This window comes from Archocentrus centrarchus, chromosome 20 (assembly GCF_007364275.1).
Source record: "Archocentrus centrarchus isolate MPI-CPG fArcCen1 chromosome 20, fArcCen1, whole genome shotgun sequence".
In the NCBI taxonomy this organism is placed as follows: Eukaryota; Metazoa; Chordata; class Actinopteri; order Cichliformes; family Cichlidae; genus Archocentrus; species Archocentrus centrarchus.
This window is the reverse complement of record NC_044365.1, coordinates 29,044,948-29,065,052: the sequence shown is the minus strand read 5'-3', so window position 1 is coordinate 29,065,052 and position 20,105 is coordinate 29,044,948. Positions and strand designations below refer to the sequence as shown.

Sequence of the window (20,105 nt, the reverse complement as noted above, 5' to 3'; positions counted from 1 at the left end):
GTCCGCCCTTCCTTCTCTTTCTTTTCTTCTGATGCTACATATCCTCGATGCGCTGATGGCTCCCCTCCTCTGTGCATTCCCTCCTTGCCGCTCCCTCCTCTTGTCCTCAGGTGCTGCAGGGGGACAGAGGGGGTTCCTGGGCTGTATCAGAGCCTTACGAATGAATGGCATCACTCTCGATCTGGAAGAGCGGGCCAAGGTCACACCTGGGGTCAAGCCCGGTTGCCAAGGCCACTGTACCAGTTTTGGGATGTACTGCCGGAATGGAGGGAAGTGTGTGGAGAGGTACAACGGCTACTTGTGTGACTGCACCGCCACAGCCTACGATGGTCCATTCTGCACCAGAGGTAAGAGGCCATTTCAGAAAGATTATTTTAGTCTGTAATTAAACAGGCAGATTATGGAACAAAAATATCACTTAACGTGCATCGGGCTTTTCTTTACCCTCAAAACTTTGAATGCAAAGCAAATCAATCTTTTTCCTGTGTGGATTTTATATATATATATATATATATATATATATATATATATATATATATATATATATATATATATATATATATATATATATATATATACAGGAAAAAGGTTTTGTTTCCCCATTTCCCAGCCTCGCAGGATTGCCTTTCTGCTCTCAAATTTAGGATGACACACTGAGTAATAATCCTTCGGCTAACATTTTTCTCCAGCAACTTTTTGCAGGCATATTTGTGCGATCATGTTATCATTTGCACTTTCTCTTTTGTTCACAAAGCCAGAGTCAAACAGCACCAGGATTACCGCTGGAGTAGTTATGTTTCAATGAGCTTCACTGCCTGACAACCCACCGTGATTGTCGCTGTGCTTTGTGATCTTCCCCACTTCCTATTCAGTTAGGCGCTGTCGTTTTCTGAAAGTGTTTGGGCTTATGATAAAAGGCATCGATTGAGGGTGATATTATGCTTACCCACCAATTCTCCCTCACTTTAGGATGCTCTCGCTGAATGCTGATACTGTGCAAATGCAGAGCTAAGAGATCAAACTCAAAAACAAAACATAAGTGACTTCAGTAAGAGCTGGGTCTAGTGATCTAGTGTTTTTTTTTTGAAGATCACAGACAAGCAGTGTCACACTGTAACTCTGCTTCTGCAGTGTAGCATATTGCTAAAGCATGGTGTTTGTTTCACAGGGATTCATTAGATACAGCATTAAAGTTCCATTTCCCAAAACAAGTTTTCATGAAATTCTCTTGAGAGAAGAGCAGCAGTGCTGTCAGAGGCTTTCTGCTCGCTCCCAGTCAGAAAGTTGATCCCCGACACGTGAATTAATTTGTTTCCTAAAGTCGAATGGTGTTTTCCCCCTGTGCTCTTGGCAGGGGGGGTGACAAGATGACAGAAAGGCAGAGTGTGTGTCTTGGTGCGGGGATGTGTGCGCGTGTGTGGTGTGGAGGAGGGTGACAGTGTGTGGTGATATGCTAGTGTAAGACATGAAAAGACCTCCTCAGAATTCTGTCATAACCAATCAGGCATTTCGGGATTTAGAGAATAAAGATTACTGTCTGTGCACGTGTGTGTGTGTGTGTGTGTGTGTGTGTGTGTGTGTGTGTGTGTGTGTGTGTGTGTGTGTGTGTGTGTGTGTGTGTGTGTGTGTGTGTGAGAGAGAGAGAGAAAGAGAGACAGACAAAGAAAGGGAGAGAGCACACTCTTGTGTCTGTTTGTTTTTGTGCATGACATGTGACCTACCCCTTCATCGTTTTCTCCTTTCATTTGTTTGTGTCCCTCTTTTCCCTCGTTCTGCTACACCTTCTTTTTCCTTTCTTTTGCACTCCCTGTCCTCTTCCTCTCTTTGCTCCATTTTTCCCCCATTTATTTTGTCCTGCTCTGCCTTTCTCCTGCCACTCCTTTATGATTATTTCACTCGTTTCCCCATAAATATTTATTTCACTTATTCCTCCTCCCTTTTTTACGATGCCACTCTTATTTTCTCTCTCCTCTCTCAATTGCCCCTCTCCCCTTTTCCTCTGTCCTTTCCCAAATTTCTCCCCTTCTCTCTCTTTAATGTTCCACTCTTTCCCCATCCTCCCAGCTAGTGAAAAATGCATGAAGTCAGCCATAATTGCATAGTGCATTTCCATTGTATCCATATTTACACACTGCTCAGGGGACCCTGCAGTATTGTTTTTATACACACTCATTCTTTGGCTTTTCTGCCCTTGAGGGTCACGTGGAGCCAGTGCACACATAAACATACGTATGAACGCACACGCGCACACAAAAACTTGCTAAAAGGAATCACACGTACCTGTTGAGATTCGCACTGCTCAAAATCGCCATCCAAAACTTCTTCACACACTGACATAAAATACACACACACACACAAAAAGCTCCAGCTCTGCAGCATTGCTCATTCCCCATTAAGGTTCCTGACAATTTTGTGTGTTGCTGCTGACGGTATGGGTAACAAGTTGGAGTACTTTCTTTCCTTCTTTCCCCAGCAGGAAAGAGAAAAACTTATTGTAAGAGTCTTTTAGAGGTGAGGATGCACAAGCTCTCCATAAGTTAAAACCAGCACAGTGTATTTTCAGTGTACATATACTAAGTGAACACATCACTGAATAGTTCTGACAGGTGTCACCACACAAAGTTAATGATGCAGAGAGACTAGTTGTTGCTACTTATTTACACCCACTAACTGCAAATTAGTGTGTGTAGCAAATAAACTTACCTTGTGAGCATAGGTAGACTAAAACTGACGTAAGCACTGTGAAATCACGTTTTGAAGACTCAAGATGAGTGTTTCCCCCATCGTGGCTGCAAAAAACAAAAAAAGGATGCGATGTGGAGGGGTGGGTCTGACTGTGAGACTTGTGATTGGCAACTCGTTACCCAATGAGCATTAATCATCTATTTTGAACAACAGTATGGCCATTATTTACAAAGTAGATTTAATTTGATCGGAAACAAGTGGCTGAGCCCATAAACTCATCATGAGAAGTGTTCACAGAGATCGAGGCAGAAAGCTGTTTTCCCATAGGCTTCTCTAGGACCTGAAGTCTGTTTTGCAGCCTCAGCTATCGCCATCTGGTGGCCTTCAGGCAGAATACAGGTTTAAGGCACTTGATTTATTGATCTAACCCGTTTGTTAGCATTATTTCCTGCATGCTCATGTACATGAGAGCTGCTAGATAACTCTGAAACAATCTATGTATATTAAAATATAAAAAGTAATTATGCTTATTTACTGTGGTTAATTCTTCTTAACGATGTTTAAACTATGTTTAAATTTGATTCAAAATGAGTTTGACATATTTAGAGACAATAGTGAAATACACAATATGGAATATCTGCCCTTACCCATAACAATAATTTTCAGTTAATATGAAAAGATTGCTAAAATGGGTCTCCCCAGACTTCTGAGGCTTGAAGCTATATCATTGCACAGCTAAATAAAGGATAAAATTGGTAGGTAACCTGAATAGAGGCGAGATTTTGCTTCTGTGACAATACTATTCAGAGAACTTGGCCATTTTCCAGTAATAAGCGTTCTATTAAATTAAAGTAATGTAGCTTGAAGTATTTATTGTACTGTGTCTGGTGGGAGCTGATGGGTGAAGTGAAGCTTTAAAAAAGATGCATAAATGTGTTCACTTGGAATTCTGCACCCATAAGGGCTGTAATTTTACATTTCACTGTGGCTGCAGAGGGAAGGCGAACATGTTGAGGCATATTTCATGGCATTTGCACACATACACACGCACAACCCTATTATTTCTGCTTTCCCTGCAACCATTCTCTTTAATTTCACACACATTATGCCTTTATCTCCTTTTTAACTGACTCGCAGACATGGAGAATGTGTACACATACACGCATGAACACAAACAAGGGGTGTAACAGAAATAGGCTATAGAAAAAAGAGGTCTCGTCTTCTCAACATTTGATTATGAGAATCAATAAGCCTCCTGGTATGGTTGAAATATGCCATTAGGTTTGTTAATGTACTGGTAAACAGTGTGTTGTTTGGTTTCAGATGCTGGACTGCAGCAATTTAATACCCGCTTTACTACATCGTCTGAACACAGCCTTATTTATGTGTGTGTTTATTGCCCTCTGGCTATATAATATGTCTACTCTGTTGTGTCTTTGCATCTATGAGCTTGTGAGTGGCTCCCCGTGGCTTGTTTTTGATGGAAAAATTCTCTTTTTTTCATACTTTCTTTCTTCCTCTCTTGGTCTCTTGCTTGCGTGTTTGTGTTGCAGTTGCAGATGAAGCAGTGTGTATTTCATTTTGTGTGTCTGTATTATAATGTGTGTGAGTTTTATTTTACATTTTGTTCCTTCTTCCATCATCTCGCCCAGATGTTGGGGGTTTCTTTGAGGCAGGAACGCTGGTGAAGTACAACTTCCTGCCTGAAGCAGTGGCAGGAGCCAGTAAGGACACGAAGGGCTTGACGCAGCAGCTCACGTCACATGAGGTGAATCTAACAAAGGAGGAGGTGACCTTTAGTTTCAGCACATCCAATGCTCCAGCTATTCTGATGTATGTGAGCTCCAAGACGCAGGACTATCTGGCTGTGGTGTTAAGACAGAATGGTAAGACCTACACACACACACACACACACACACACACACGCACGCAATAAATGGTTGCTCACCATTGCAGTCGACATTTAAATTCTGTCCTTGCAGCGCACATTGGTATAATCTCCAAAAATCCTCCTCAGTCAGCGGCCACCCACTGAGCAGCTGACAGACAGCAAAGTGCTTTGATAAAATAGAGGTCATGAAAAACTGACAGTGCCATCTAGTGTTAACAAATCTGAGGTTTTGAAACAGTTTTTAAGGTTCGAACTGCTGTGTCTGTATGTCTTCAGGTTCACTGCAGGTGCGGTATAACTTGGGTGGCCTGAAGGACCCGTTTGCCATAGATGTGGACCAGCGTAACCTGGCCAATGGACAGCCACACAGTATTAACATGTCCCGTCACGACAGGAGAATCACCATCCAGGTACAGACCCAGCATTCATACACATCTGAGGGCATATTTTAGGCTTTTAGTTCATACTCAGAATAAGACTCATCCTGTTGCATGCAGATTAAAAACACTCACATATTCTCAGTTACGAGTATGCCACTGCACAAGCTCAGGAAGTGTTAGCTTAGTGGTCTGCAATAAGTCAGAGAGGAGTGCAGTGTCCTGTTCTGTTTTCTGCTGTGATGAAGCTGCTTGTCCTTTGCCACTGTTAATCTACTTCCAGTGGACAGCCTAAGTATAGCAACAGAGTACTCATCAATCTGTGTGTGTTTGCGTGAGCGCATACTGTTGTGTGTTTGCGACTGCATGTATTTGTTCTGGTATGCTGATAATTAAATGTGTGTGCTTGTGTGTGAGACATTTCGTGCCGCGTGCATGTGTTTGTGAATATCAATTACTTGTATCCGTGTTGCCGCTGTGTGTGTTTTTGCGCTTGTGAGTTTTGTGCAGCCGGACAGCTTAGCTCAGATCAATACAGCCAAGCCTTAGTCAGTAGCTGTCAAGGATGGAGTTAGAATTCAGCTAAACTATTACTGGCTTTATTCTGGGCTAAGATGCACAAATTTGGCAGCAAGCTGCAGTTTAAGGAGGACTCTAAATGGATAGCAGCCACTTGTAAAAGCCAGTGATTGATTGCATCCAGATCAGAATAAATTTATATTTGCATGGACAGTTCGGGATTTGCCAAGAAATAGACTGTCACGAGAAATGAGCAACAAAAAGAAACAAATGGCCTTGAACTCTAAAATTAAACAACAGTTTCTACATGGCCTCCAATGGAATTAGCCATTAAAATACTGCATTTGTACACTAAGGTAACATTCTGGTATTATCAGAAATGTTTCTAAGTACATTTACATGATCATACTGTGGGCATATTTATATTCCTTATATGCAGACCCTATCGGCATCTATAGAGTAAGTCACTCACATATTCATTCATGTAAGGACCACCTCCCCCCTAGTGGCCAGAGGGCACTATAGCATTAACATGGCTTTTAAAAGGATTCCCCTCCTCTCTCAACAATTGCTTGGCTCAGAGCTTCAAGGTCCAACGCTGTACAAACATTTGGTAACTAATATAGCAGCAGTTTGCTTACAGTTTCCATTGATTGCAATGCTCATACAGACAGAGCTTCATCTTATCATTAATAGCAAGTTATGTTATGACACAAGGGAGACACTGTAGAGATGATGCAGCTCACTTCTGCATTTGAACACATAAATACGAATATAATTAATAAAAATACTGCACATGAGATATTTGCAGGATGTTTTCATTGTTATATTTTGAACAGGTAAAGAACGGACCAATCGAATATTAATATTTATTTTAAAAGATGGTTTTTGTCACTGTTACAGAGCTTAAGAGTCTAATATGAAGTCCTTTAAATCTTTCTTTTTTTTCATTAAGTAAAATCAAATGTGAGCTAGAATGAATCACAATAGTCCCAAACCTGTAATCATTTCATCTGCACTTCTACAGCCCGTAGATCTCGTCGTCTCTCACTGCGTGGAGCAATGACCCCCATCCATCCTGGAATCTCATCACCTGCATTCACACACTGCAGTGAAAAATTCAGAGAGCCAGAAAATTAAACTGAAACCTCCAATGATAATCATTTTCTAAGCAAATCGCATCCTGTAGCTGCTCATCACTCCACTGGGAGTACTTTAACATAAAACATGCTTTCTTAGTAGCATAGAAAGCGATTGGAGCAACTGCTAGACTCTTTGCTCATCGCTTATGCACACACACACACACGCACGCACACACACATACATACATGCAGACAGTGTGCTTTTCACTGATTGAAAGCAGCTTAGCTGTGTCTAGATCGACAGTGTTGAGGTTCAGTCTTGCTTTGAGTATGTGACTAAACTATTAACTGTGTAGTACACAATCCCAGTGTAGTTCCTTCAAGGTGCTGAGGCTGTACTTTAAAAATAAATAAGCAAAAACAATCCTTTGAGTGTTTTTCTCCCTTAATGACAGGTTAACAGTTAAACATTAAAGCGTGTTAAGAATTAAGATGAACCAGTATGATGTGGTAATTTGGATTTAAGAGAAAAAAGCATCAGCGTGTGATCTGTGGGAGAGAGGCGCAGAGAAAATAGATGACGTTTACAGATAAGGAATGAAAAGTGGAGCCAGAAGGTCCGTTGACAAAGATAACTTTGATGGGTGAAACTTTTTCATGTTGCCTTTCTGCCTTAGGGCTCTTTTCAAGGTACATGCGCTTGATAGGCGCACGTAAACAGACGCAGACTTGCATACCAACAGACACGCGCGCACCAGTGAGATCCTGTCAGATCAGCTAACTACAAAGGCTTCACACTGCTCCATAAAATCAACATTATTCAGTCTAACTCATCTGTCCATTCTGATACTGTATAGGTTTCCTTGCCTCCTGTCTAACTTCTCACATACCTCACATGCCCTAGAGGGTTTTTCTACTTTTATTTGCTTTTAGATATCAACCGTGTCTGCAACTTGCACTAATGAGATGCGAGGAACAGGACATATTCTCCTCAGGAGGACTGCAGCAACAAGGAAACACATTGAGCATTACTAGGCAGTAAGTAGGCAGCATCAACAGGGGCTCTAAATTTACCCATTACTAAATCCCAAACAGAGGACACAGAAAACTCACTAATTATCAAAATACACTGCATCTTAATTGAGATGCCAGTATGGCAATATACAGCAGGTAACTGAACATAAACCAATGCTCTCATTACTTTGGCATCAGGTCCCAATTTAGGGGAAAAAAAGGAACCTTTTGGTATGGTAGTCAAGGCCTGTTGGCTCTCCATCTGCTGGCACACTTTACTCACTGCACTGAGAGAGAGTGATGATTCTGTTTATTCCATTGGTGGCGGTGTTTTACTGCTATGGGCTGGGTCCATTTAACAAGAATGGGGGGACATGGAATGGTCACAAAAGTCAGCAAATCTGGGTGACCAGCTTTTACCCTCGGATGAATCTGATGGGAGTAGTCTCATCCAGAATGACAGTGCTGCCATCCGTAGAGCACCAGGGGTCAATGATTTGTTTGAGTATGAAAATAATGTAAATCATATGTTATGGCCATTGCAGTCATCATATCTCAAGCCATTTCAGCACCTATGGGAGCTTTTGGACCAACGTGTTCAATAAAACAGCCTCCGGGCCTATCATCGAAGCACCAAATCAGGGGTTATATTTACATAGCATGTAGCATGTAAATATATCATCCATCCAGTAAAGAGAGTGACTTGAAATTCAACTCATTTGAGTTTTTTAATGCCAAATCACAACAACAGTCACCTCAAGGCACTTTATATTGTAAGAAGAAGAAGAAGAAACAGCCTTTATTGTCCCACAGAGGGGAAATTTGGGTGTAACAGCAGCCGCAGTTATTATAAATATAAATAAAGATATAATAATTCACACTATTAAGAAAAGAATATATATAAAATCAACAAACAATATTAACCTTAATACTACTAATAATAATAACACTATATACAATGTGCATGATGTGCCGGACTATTTACAGTATATTATATTATAGAAAAACCCTTGTTTCACCTGCTTCTGTATAAATATTCACCATGGTTCAACATGACCTTTTCCTATGAGATTCTCACTGAGCTTCAGTCACTCTTTGACAGCAAGTTTTTTGACATGCCGTCCATCATATGAAGTGTACAGAACTGCATGCAAATACTGAGATGCCTAATGACTGCTTTTGAATGCTGAAATCTCTGCTGACTAATTCCAGGGCTTGAAATTAGATTTTTGTTTGTTTGTTTTAATTATTGAATTATGCATTAAAGCCTAAAAATGCCAGTTTTGTCAGTGGGTGCCATCAGCGCTGGAACTGCAACTAGCCTGTTATTATTTTTGTGCACACACTTATCAAAGGCCCAGTTGCTAGCATCTGAGATAACAAAATGAGTGAGCGGCAGAGATATGAGTCAGATGCAATAAAAGTCAGTTGTGCTGGTGGGGCTGGCAGTGGATCAAATTCAATTTCCCCAAGTTTCAAAAAAATGAGGGATAAGAAGCAGTGGACTGTTTACCTCAGGCTGCAGAGGCCTCGCTTCTCTGCTATCAGGGCTGCAAATCTTAAAGGCATTTAGACAAGTGGCTGTTTAGTTTAAAGACAAAGCAGAGAGAATGTGGCAAGACAAGTGAGTGTGTGGTAATTTGAATCAGAGAGAAATGGGGAGCCAGAGAGAAATATAGGGCAAAAGAAAAAGGCAGAACAGAGAGCCAAAAAGAGAGAGAGAGGGGGTTGAAAGAAACAGATACTGTTGTTAGATAAAGAAAGTCGACCCACAAAATATGATAACAAAGATCACTTTGATGCATTGCGATTATCTAAGTCTTTTATAATCCCGAGGCTTACTTCAAGGTGAGGCTTTGCATGCGAACATAAAATACCTGCTGACATGTACACCGAGGCATTCAGAGTGCAGCGAGCAGAGCAAGTGTTTGGTTTTCAAGCGTCTGTGAGGTCTCGTTAGGTTAGCTCGCTATCAAAGGCGCGCCAAGGCGAGATTAAAATAAGTTCCCATCTCGCCATCTCTCACTTTCTTTTTCTCTCACACTGTGAGGGTTTAGAGATGAAAGTCAGGAGTCCCTTCAGGCAGCAGACGTCTCATCTCCGCTTCCTCTCCTCCTCTCCTCCAGTTGCTTCTGTGGTTGACTCAGCGGTGTAAATGGCTTGCTTCACCTGAGATGCGGGCAAGGCAAAAAAAAAATAATTCAGTAGTTCACTTAATAATGATGTTAAACAATTTATTCAAGAGGAAAATTAACATTTCTTTGCACTTTTGTTCAGTGTTAAATCTGTGATGGGAGTATTTTTATCCCTCAGATATCATTAAGGAAACAGAGGTGCCACGGAGGTAAAAAGCTCTCAGTGCACTGTAAATGAGTTTGAATATAAACAGCACATTGGCTAAATTAGATTCCTTTTGAGCACATAGTCAGGGAAATAGATTTCACCCTTTGTTAATTTTCTCTTTGTCTAACCCCTGATTACTTTGCTTATGTAAGCTTTATGTAACTTTTGAGGCAACGACTGTGTGTTTTCTAAATGGTGCTGCGTAAAAGGAAAAGGATCCCAATGACCGGGCTTGTAATTGACAAAGTTTGGTAAAATTAGGTGTCTTCCCAGGCTGTCTTCCTCAGTGGATCGTTTTGTGAGGATTTCAAGACTCAAACCCCCCTCCGTGGTTGTGCAGCCAATTTGTTTTCTCAGATAAAAGTAAATAAGCTGAGCGCAATTTAATTGTGCCCCATTATCCCACCCTCCAGTCACAGAGGAAAACAAAACCCACACAATGCTCCACTGAGACCAGGCTTTTGGAAGGAATCAAATTAGGATATGGTGTGTGTGTGTGTGTGTGTGTGTGTGTGTGTGTGTGTGTGTGTGTGTGTGTGTGTGTGTGTGTGTGTGTGTGTGTGTGTGTGTGTGTGTGTGTGAAGAGAAGGAGGGAGAAAATAGTCTGGAGCAGCAGTGGGTAGAAGGAAATTTCTGTACGGTGGGACTCTACTGATTTAAACCTGTAAACAAGCACTACCACACACACACACACACACACACACACACACAAATCTCAGCCCTTTAATGGCAGTCCAGCTCAGCTCCCAGCTAACAGGCCGTGACAGCTATTCAGCACATCAACACAACAAATATCCAGCGACAAAAGTCATTGTTTCCAACCAACCTCCTCGACTCTGGCCTGGCCCCAGCCTGCTTTCTGCAGCCTGCTGTGTGCTTAGATACAGTCCTCCTGTGTGCTGGGAGAAGGAAAGAAGGAGGATCTTTTATTTCTGGAACACACAGAAAACCAATTTGTAGCTTTGAAATTATTCTCATCAATAGCACCAGGCTGCAGCCTTCAAGCTAATTAGGAACTTCATTGAAACAGCAATAACAAGTTAATTATGTTGCAGGGATATTAAAGTCGTGTATTCCCTCCCTCTATCACCCTCTCTGCTCTCACATCTCCGCTGATGCTCCTCTTTGTAAACATGCTGCTTGTTTTCCCCTGTTTAAAGTTCTCAGGAAAGGCTTTGAACCCCCCACAGACTTTTGAAATTGCATATTATTATTAGGTATCATTTGAGTCATCATTTATTTCTAGTGCTGGGAAGAGCTGTTTGTTTGCAGGATAATTGTAGAAGATGACTTTTCAGTTGGTTTCCAGACGTGACTAGAGAAAATGAGCCAAAAAGAAAATATCGCAGCTTTCCAGAGAAGATGCTTGGGCTAGTGTGACTCCTTTAAAGCCTGATAGATTTAGGTGTTTTTAAATAGATTTCATTCATTTGTTTCATAGGAAAAGATGCATCCAAGTTGGTGTTTTAAACAGTTTAGCACATTTTCTTTTTCTTTTCTTTTTTTGTCTCAGAGACATTTCTGATGCTCAGATTTTATGGTCATCCTAGTTACTGCATTTTGTGCATGTTTTTAATTAATTTTCACAGACCTGATTGAGATTCATGGGAATTTCAAATGAAGGATATAATTAAGGTATGAGTGTGTGAGTGGTTTCCTTGTTACTAAGCTACCATATTTAAAGCTTTCCTGGCATTTGAAAACCACAAGAGGGGACCGTTGAGCTTTTGATTATGCTGTGGTGCTTTGCATTGCCTGACAGCAATGAATTACCATCTTTTTTTTCATCATCTTGTGTACTCTGCTTAATGTGCTGATGCAGATCTTAGCCTGGGTCTTTTCAAAATGCTTTGGTCAGTAGTTTTAGTCGAGAGTAGGCTCCCTTTGAAACGCAGATGCTAATGCATTATCTCTCTCCCTCTCTCTTGTCTCAGCTGGATCATTACCCTCCAGTCAGCTACAACCTCCCTGAGGCCTCAGACACACAGTTCAACCTGGTCAAGACACTATTCTTGGGAAAGGTTTATGGTGAGTGTGTCTTTTATGCTCACATTTGTGTGTTAGTGTTGTCACTATATGTATTGCCCCACATGCATAAGCATACCACACTAAAAGCACACTAATTTAAGTCCAAGTATCTTTTTAAATACATTTAGCGTCTTCCTGTCATGCTGAGTATGTATGGTGTATATATCCAATCAGAGGCTCCATGTCATTCTTTATTTTTTACACAGTAGTTAAAGTTACCACTAGTTTTAGTTTGCATGCTTAAATTTCTTCCCAGGGTTAGTTTTCTGTTGTTTAACCGCTTCAGCCTAAAGTAACTGGTTTGTAAGACCAATAGAGAGTAGTTTCCCCAACACTGCTCCTTTATGTGTGATTGATGGATTACTCTATTCAGTACTAAGACAAGCCATGCTGTTTTGAAATAGGTTTTTATACCTAAATTGGATACATAAATGAACATCCATAAACAACTGTGTATTTATTTATTTATTTTCCCTCTCTGAGTGAAGTAAATGTACTTTTATATTTTGTCCACTAGAGAACGCCAGAGACCTGTATAGTGACTTTGGGCTGCCTCGTCTATCTTCTTCTGTTTGGTTGCACATGCATATGTGGCAGATGCAGTCCTGTGAAAAACTGAGCAATGCCGATGATTCAGTAGCTTGTGGAACCACCTTTTGGAGCAGTATTTTGAAGTAATCACTTTCAGTATGATTTTATCAGTCATAAATGTGGAGGAATTTTGGCCCACTCATCTTTATAATGTTGTTTTGGTTCATTGAGGTTTGGGGGCATTCATTTATGCAAAGCTCTCTCAAGGTCCTGCCACAGTATTTCAACCGGATTGAAGTCTGGACTTTGGGCCATTGCAACACCTTCATTCTTTTCTTTCTCAGCCGTTCTGTTGGAGATTTGCTGCTGTGCAATAGGATCATTGTCCTATTGCATGACTCGATTTTGAAGCTTTAGCTGTTGGCCTCACATTTGACTCTAGAATACTTGGGTATAAGGTGGAGTTCATTGTCAACTCCTGCTCGGGTCCTGTGACTGCAAAACAAGCCCAAATCATCACCCCCTCCATCACCATGCTTGACAGTTGGTGTGAGGTGTTTGTGCTGATAGGCGGTGTTTGATTTTGCACATCTCCACTTTGGTCTCATCTGTCCAAAGGAAATTGTTTCAGAAGTCTTATGATTTGTTCATATGCAACTTTGCAAACCTAAGCAATGCTGTCATGTTCTTTTTAGACAGGAGAAGCTTTCTTCTGGTAAATCCTACTTATTCAGTCTTTGTCCAATTGTGCTGTCATAAACTTCACTGTTAACATGCTAATGGAGGCGTGTAGAGTGTGAGATGTAGCTCTGGGGTTTTCTCCGAGCATTGCACAGTCTGACCTTGGGGTGAATTTGCTGGGGTGTCCGTCCCTGGGAAGATTGTGGCATTGTTTCAACAAACACCTGAATGCTCCAGAGCAGCGAACTGCCCAAACATCTGCTTTTATAGAGGTCCTCACACTTGATTAATTAATGACTATAATGACTTGTAACTTTGATGGAAGATTGTATTCATTATTTTCACCCTTCTACTTCTTCGCCTGTTTCCCCTCATCCTCTTTGTCCTCTACCGCAAGTGCTGAGAAAGTCAGTGAGGGTGAAGTAATGTGTGGCTTCACTTACCAGCCAGAACTATCGACGCTGCAGCACACACCACAAGAACCCAGAGGAATACAACACCATGCACGTGCATACAGAAGCATGTGAACAAACGCATACACACAGAAAAGAACGCCATCCATCTCCAGCCAGCCAACACAGCACAGATGCTTTAAGGGCAAACGAGTCCTAAGCTGTTTGTTATAAAAAGGATGGCATGTCAGTAAACTGAAATGTTAATTTTTCTACATTGTAGCGAGCATCATAACACTAAACCATGGAGGGAGAGAAAAAGAAGAACAGAGAACAAACGCGGGTGTTTTCACATCTCATCAGATCTGCTCCATTTCGGTATTTGGACCACAGAGACAAGAGAGGCTGTCAGACAGCTGAGCTATCAGATTCTCTGTTTCTGGGAGAAAGCCACCCTGTGTTTGGTGCAGTGCTCAAACACACACACACACACACTGATCACAGAGACATCTCTACTGTCACCTCACAGTCTGTTGTTTGTGGGATGTGATTAGTTAACTAGGATAATGAAGGAGGAAATACAAAAAAGCAAAAGGTTCACAGAGAGCCGAACACTTTTATAATCTTCATCACTGTACAGTGAAGATCTGGGGTTTTTTTCAGTTAATTAACAACTGTAGAGTTCTACCATAAATTCATAAATGCTATCAGATAATCAGATAAACACTATTAATGGGTCCTGAAATCCATCATTTCCTTATTTGCTTTAAGTACAGGTGACAGTTATATCCAGTTATATCTAGAAAAAAATGGTATATTTTTCAAGTTTATGCTTTTTTTTTTAAAATATATTAGATACTGTTGTTCCAAGTACATCTCACATATTTTAACTAGAGCGTGATCCACCTCAGAGATCCAACATTTCAGGATATTTGACTCTTTTAATCCTATTGACCAAAGCCCTCTCTCACCCATGTCATGAAACTGGAAATAAGTGCAAATTCATGGATGCTATATAGTAACATTAGCAACACTCTTCCTCTGCTATGCATGGCAGTTGGCTTCAGATCTCCTTTATGTTGAGAATCCATTATATCATTTATGCATTTTCAAAAATGTTGCCAAATCAAGGGAAGCGTACTTATAGCAGATGTCAGCTCTTGCCTAATGTTCATATGATCAGAATAACTACATCTAGTGTAAGTTGTGTGAGCTTTCTCTTTTATAGTATGTCATGTTAACTATGTGACATTGATATAAACCCTTATGCTGGATACCATATAAGCTCGTACTGTTGCTGTTAGAGCTGTAATGATTGGTCAGTGAATCCACTGATGGAAAAGCAGCTGTAGCTTTGATAACTTGTACAGAAAAATCATATTTTTCTCAGGTTTATATTCCCAAAGAAATGACTCTATAAAAGCTTTTAGCTTGTTTGCTGCCAAGAGAAATTGTGCTGTAGTATTATTGATCATGCAGCACAGGGATGGTTCAGCGCATGCTTGTCTAAATGCTGAAGCCTTATGCTTAATGTTACAGTATGCTGTATATGTGTGCGTGTGTGTGACTGGAGGACATTTATGCTTAAAGGAGGATAAATACTGATTTTGTTGCTCATATCTGGAATAATGGGGGAGAAAAGGAGTCCCCATGAAAGAAATACCTAGTTTTGAGTATCAAGACTTTGTTTAAGGTTAGGTTAGGGTCAAGGTTAAGTTAAGGGTTAGGCAAGTGGTGGTTATAGTGAGGGTAAGTCCTCAAAAGTGATGGAGACACAACTGCAAGTGTGTACTGTATGAATGTGGTGGGTGGGTGGGTTGATGTACTGTGTATGGGTCTAGATCTATGCATCCCGGTGGAATAGATGGGAGAGATGAGTCATACATCAGCCAGAGCAGCAGGCACGCTCCAGACTCTGTCCTCTGTGCTATAAATCTGTCAAGTGTCTGTGTGTGTGTGTGTTGAAGTGTGTGCATGGACTGTGTGTGTGTCTATCTAAGGGAATAGATTCAGAGCCAAAGTCAGAGAGAGAGAGCAATAGAAATAGTGACAGTGTGAAAGTACTATCATAGAGAGATGATTGTAACCCCGAGGGTTAGTTGTAAAGGACATGTACATCAGTACCACTCTGAACTTCTGATTTCTCTCTTCTGTTCTTCATCCCCCTGACCTCTCTTTTTCTGTTAACAGTCCACACTGAATGAATCTGTCCCTCCCTTTAGGCAATGCCAATTATTTTATACTGGATTTAAGTAAGATTGCCTTTACTTTTTGAGATGGCTTTGTGGTAAAGAACTTTGAAGCCTTTATTTGCAGCGGCTGCGTGGTGTATTTGTTAACCCATTTGCCTTACATGTAAAACATCACTTGATCAAGACCAGGAGGAGACACAAACCCAGCCTACAAGCTAATGAACTCGTAGTCCAAAGCCCAGATAAATGGGAGAGCAGCATCAGGGAGGACATCTGGTGTAAAATCTGTGCCAAATCAAACATGCAGATCCAGCCGCTGTGGCGAGCCCTTGGGAAATAAGGGAGCAGCTGAAATGCCTTCTATTAGCTGTTATTTGCAGATAATGGTCTACTTGTTCAGATGCTTATAGATAGATAGATAGATAGATAGATAGATAGATAGATAGATAGATAGATAGATAGATAGATAGATAGATAGATAGATAGATAGATAGATAGATAGATAGATAGATAGATAGATAGATAGATAGATAGATAGATAGATAGACAGATAGACAGATAGATAGATAGATATTTGTTTTTCCTAACTAGATGCTTTGAGGTATCGAGAAGCTCATGATTTACAAAATGAACAACTTGCTGTCGCAGTTGTTAAGGTCCACTTTGTTCCTACATTCTTTTCCTTAAAACCCTAAACACAAAACCCAGTTTTAAACTACATTCACAAAGCCTTTAACTCTTCTGGAAAAACTACACAAACACATACAAACAGGTCTATCTGTGCTCCACATTTATCAGTATACAGATAACAAAGTTTATGTTGACAACACAGGATTTTCTGCTATTGGGTTATTCTCTTTGTCCTACTTGCATGTATTGACATGCAAAAAAGAAATCGGAGGAAACTGGACAAGTGGAGGACAAAAGACTGGACACAGGACCTGAGAGATGCATCTGGACTTTTAGTTGAGATATCTACTCTTTGCCGAAAGCTCATCAGAAATGGTCTCGGTGGAAAGGTGGCTGTCAAGAAGTCATTCTTAAGGAAGAGAAACAGGGAGAAAAGGCTGAGGTATGCCAGATTACAGGTCAGGAGAGCGGTACAACAGTGCGTGTCTACAGCCATCTCTAAAACACAGTGGAGGCTTAGTCATGGTTTGGGGCCACTTTTCAGTCAGTGGTGTTGGAGATCTTGTCAGAATTGCTGGAATTATGAACATTGAAATTTATCGTCAGATTCTGATTCAACATGCAGCAACTTCTAGAAAATGTCAGATTGGCAACAGCTTAATTTTTTTAGTATGACTGATCCCAAACACACTGCCAATGCAGAAGAAGTATATCTGGATAGAAAAACACACAGTGGAACACAATCAGTCATGGATTGGCCTCCCCAGAACCCGGACCTCAACATTGTTGAAGCAGTGTGGGAACATCTTGACAGAGAACAGAACAAAAGGCAACCAAAGAAGCTCCTTCGAGAAGCCTGGAGAACTATTCCTGAAGACTACTTAAAGAAATTACAAGAAAGCTGCCTGAGAGAGTTCAGACTGTGTTAAAAAATAAAGGTGGTCATACCAAATATACAATATTCAAGCTCATTAGAATTGTTACAAACTGTGTTTTATATACTGTATTTACATTTATGTTTGCATGTTTCACTGCACCGATTTCCCATCCTCCTAGCATAATATAAAGAAACGAGTGCTACAATACAACAATAATTTGAATGTTTGACATGCAGGTTTTTTGGGGGGTTTTTTGTCATTTTTTATCATAGTGTATATTTAAAGACATATTGGTTTCAGGACTCAGTGTTGGTTTCACATGTTGTTTCTTCAAGCCAGAAGTGACCGTATTTGGATGAGAGGATGAAGTGCTATGTCACCAGCTAACGTTACCAAGCTGCATCCATAAACTGCACAACTGTACGGCTGAGGCACATGCCTGCTATTTACTGTTAAGTTACAGGCTTGAACTGGCAGAGGTGAGTCCTGGCAGACAGGTGCTGGCTACAGCTGTGGCAGCACACCTGTCATACAGAGAGATCAGGCCTTTAACTTTAAGCGTTATTAAAACTGAAGGAGGCAAGTTCTTCAGTGGCATACTGCAGCATGCTGAAACACCAGTGCATTAGTAGCTCATTGCATTCAACTTCTGTCCTGCTGATGACAGTTTTTTGGGAAGGTTGATGACTCAACACCCAGTTCTGCGTAAGGGAGAATGAGGGTGCTGATTTTGCACATTGTTGGCCAATTTCTAAAGCATGTCAGGATGAATTTCAATCTATTTCCTCTCTTCTTAGCATCTTCTCAGAACCTGTCTTTTATTTTGTGATCTATAAATTCAGAATCAAAAGGCATCCTGACACTGGTGAAACTTGGTGTCTTCTAGCGTTGTAATTTTATAATCTGAGGGTGCCTTGTTAATTGAGATGGGCATACTTGCAAGTGGTGTCTGCTGTCTGTGTGTGATAGGATGATATCATACTATCCTTCTTTGGCTATTACGACTAGTTGTACTTAAGACTGGTGAATCCTGATCCATGCCAGTATGAATCCGGAATCCAGATTTTCTCCAGCTGCTGTCTCAGAGTGGGGGTGGGACTGCACTGCAGAGAGAGAGAGAGGTGCTTGTCAATGTGGTACTGTGCTAAGAAATCCACATAACAGGCAGAAAGAACATATAAAAAGAAGAGGAGAGGAAGAAGGTTTGCTGAACAAACTGCCTGCAGACAGTGACGCAAACTCTTAGGTAACTACACTTTAATGCATGCTTGTTTCATCATTTGTGTGTGTTAGTCCCTGTGCATGAGTGTGCCAAGGTTTCAGCAGTTTAGTGTGAGTCATTTGAATATGAACGGCAAATTGAATTTACAGCCGAGGTAGCGAGGTAGAGCCTTTCTTTTTCATGCTTTGAGCAATTTTTGATGCTTTCGAATTTACAAGGCAATCCACCCGCTGGATTAATTGGATTGCGGGAAAATACACAGGAGGAGAAATGAGCTGTCACAGAGAGCTTTTTATTAATTTCTTTCTGCTGTGTTTGCTAATGCGTTTTTCTGTTATGCCTGTGTGTCTTGGCTCATCGGCTATACATCCCAAACATCCTAGTGAAGCAAAAAGCTAGAGGTGGGACAGCTGAATATACCTGTATGTGTGTGTGTGTGCATATGTGTGTCTGTCTCCATGTGTGCTTTCGGTATGGACAGATGTTGCAACCACAGGTGTGTTTTCCATGTCTAGAACACATATCCTATTCTTCTCGTTCACCTGTTTCGCTCTACCCCCCCTCTGATCCTCCGCTGTTACCCCACAAATGCTCTTTTTACACATTTCTATTCCCTGCAGCTCATTTGATGTTTTTTTTTTTTAACATTCATATGAGCAGGAGGCCATGACGTTCAAAAAAAATACTGCAGTAGATGAGGATCAAAAATTTTGGTCAAGGTTGCATTTGTTTTCTTCTCAGAGTTTGCTTTGCAATAAGAACATATTTACACTCTCTCTCTCTCTCTCTCCCCCTCCCTCGCTCTCTCTCTGACCCTCTCTGCAACTACCATGACCAGCAACCAGACAGCATGTGTGTGTTTGTGTGGTTTAAAGGGTGTGGTTTGTGGATTCACATCAATGTTATTTTTGATGTGTCTTAAATGCTCCATACTTTCATTACCCAGCTCCCCCCATTTTCTCCTTCTGTCACCCTTATATCAGCTTCCATTTGTTTCCATGGCAACTGTGTTTGATCTCCTCCACCCCTCCATTTGAGCACCCTTCTTGTCACCCCGTTTCTTTCCTGCTCACCACCCCTACACACACACATACACACACACACACATACGCACGCTCACATCAGACTTTCTACTCTTTTTTCCCCCCTTATCTCTTTCTCTCTCTTATCTTCCTCTTGTGTCTCTCACCTTTCCACTTACCAGCACTTCTTCTTGGAGAGGCAGCCACACCCTCCCTCCCTCCTAGTTCTGCAGTTGTCTCCATCCTTCCTTCTTTTTTTTCCCCTCTTCAGACAATTCTTCCACCTCAAAACACATCCCCCTACCTACCTATTATCTTCACCCCAGGCCTCTCCTCACAGCTTTATGTGCTGCCTCACCTTTTGAATTATTCATGTGATGTCACCGGTCACATCTGATCAACATGCTGACCTTGTTGCAGGTGTGTGTGCATGTGTGTGTGTGTGTGTGTGTGTGTGTGTGTACTTGCACACATGTGTTTAGGTGGATTTATAATCTCATTGTACATCCTGTATAATGACAGTAAAGGCATTCTATTCTATTCTATTCTATTCTATTCTATTCTATAAGGAGGTCATATACGATACACGATAGAACACAACACAGGCTCTATGTATCA

General features: G+C 41.1%; 1 protein-coding gene across 1 annotated transcript in view; it reads left to right on the top strand.

Moving 5' to 3' along the window:
* Positions 1 to 20,105, top strand: part of cntnap2a (contactin associated protein 2a) — a 214,228-nt gene that overhangs the window by 185,437 nt on the left and 8,686 nt on the right. The window contains exons 21-24 of the mRNA XM_030756212.1: positions 111 to 347; positions 4,338 to 4,571; positions 4,853 to 4,986; positions 11,846 to 11,939. Coding sequence (XP_030612072.1) covers positions 111 to 347; positions 4,338 to 4,571; positions 4,853 to 4,986; positions 11,846 to 11,939 — 699 coding nt within the window. The remainder of the gene's footprint in view (positions 1 to 110; positions 348 to 4,337; positions 4,572 to 4,852; positions 4,987 to 11,845; positions 11,940 to 20,105) is intronic.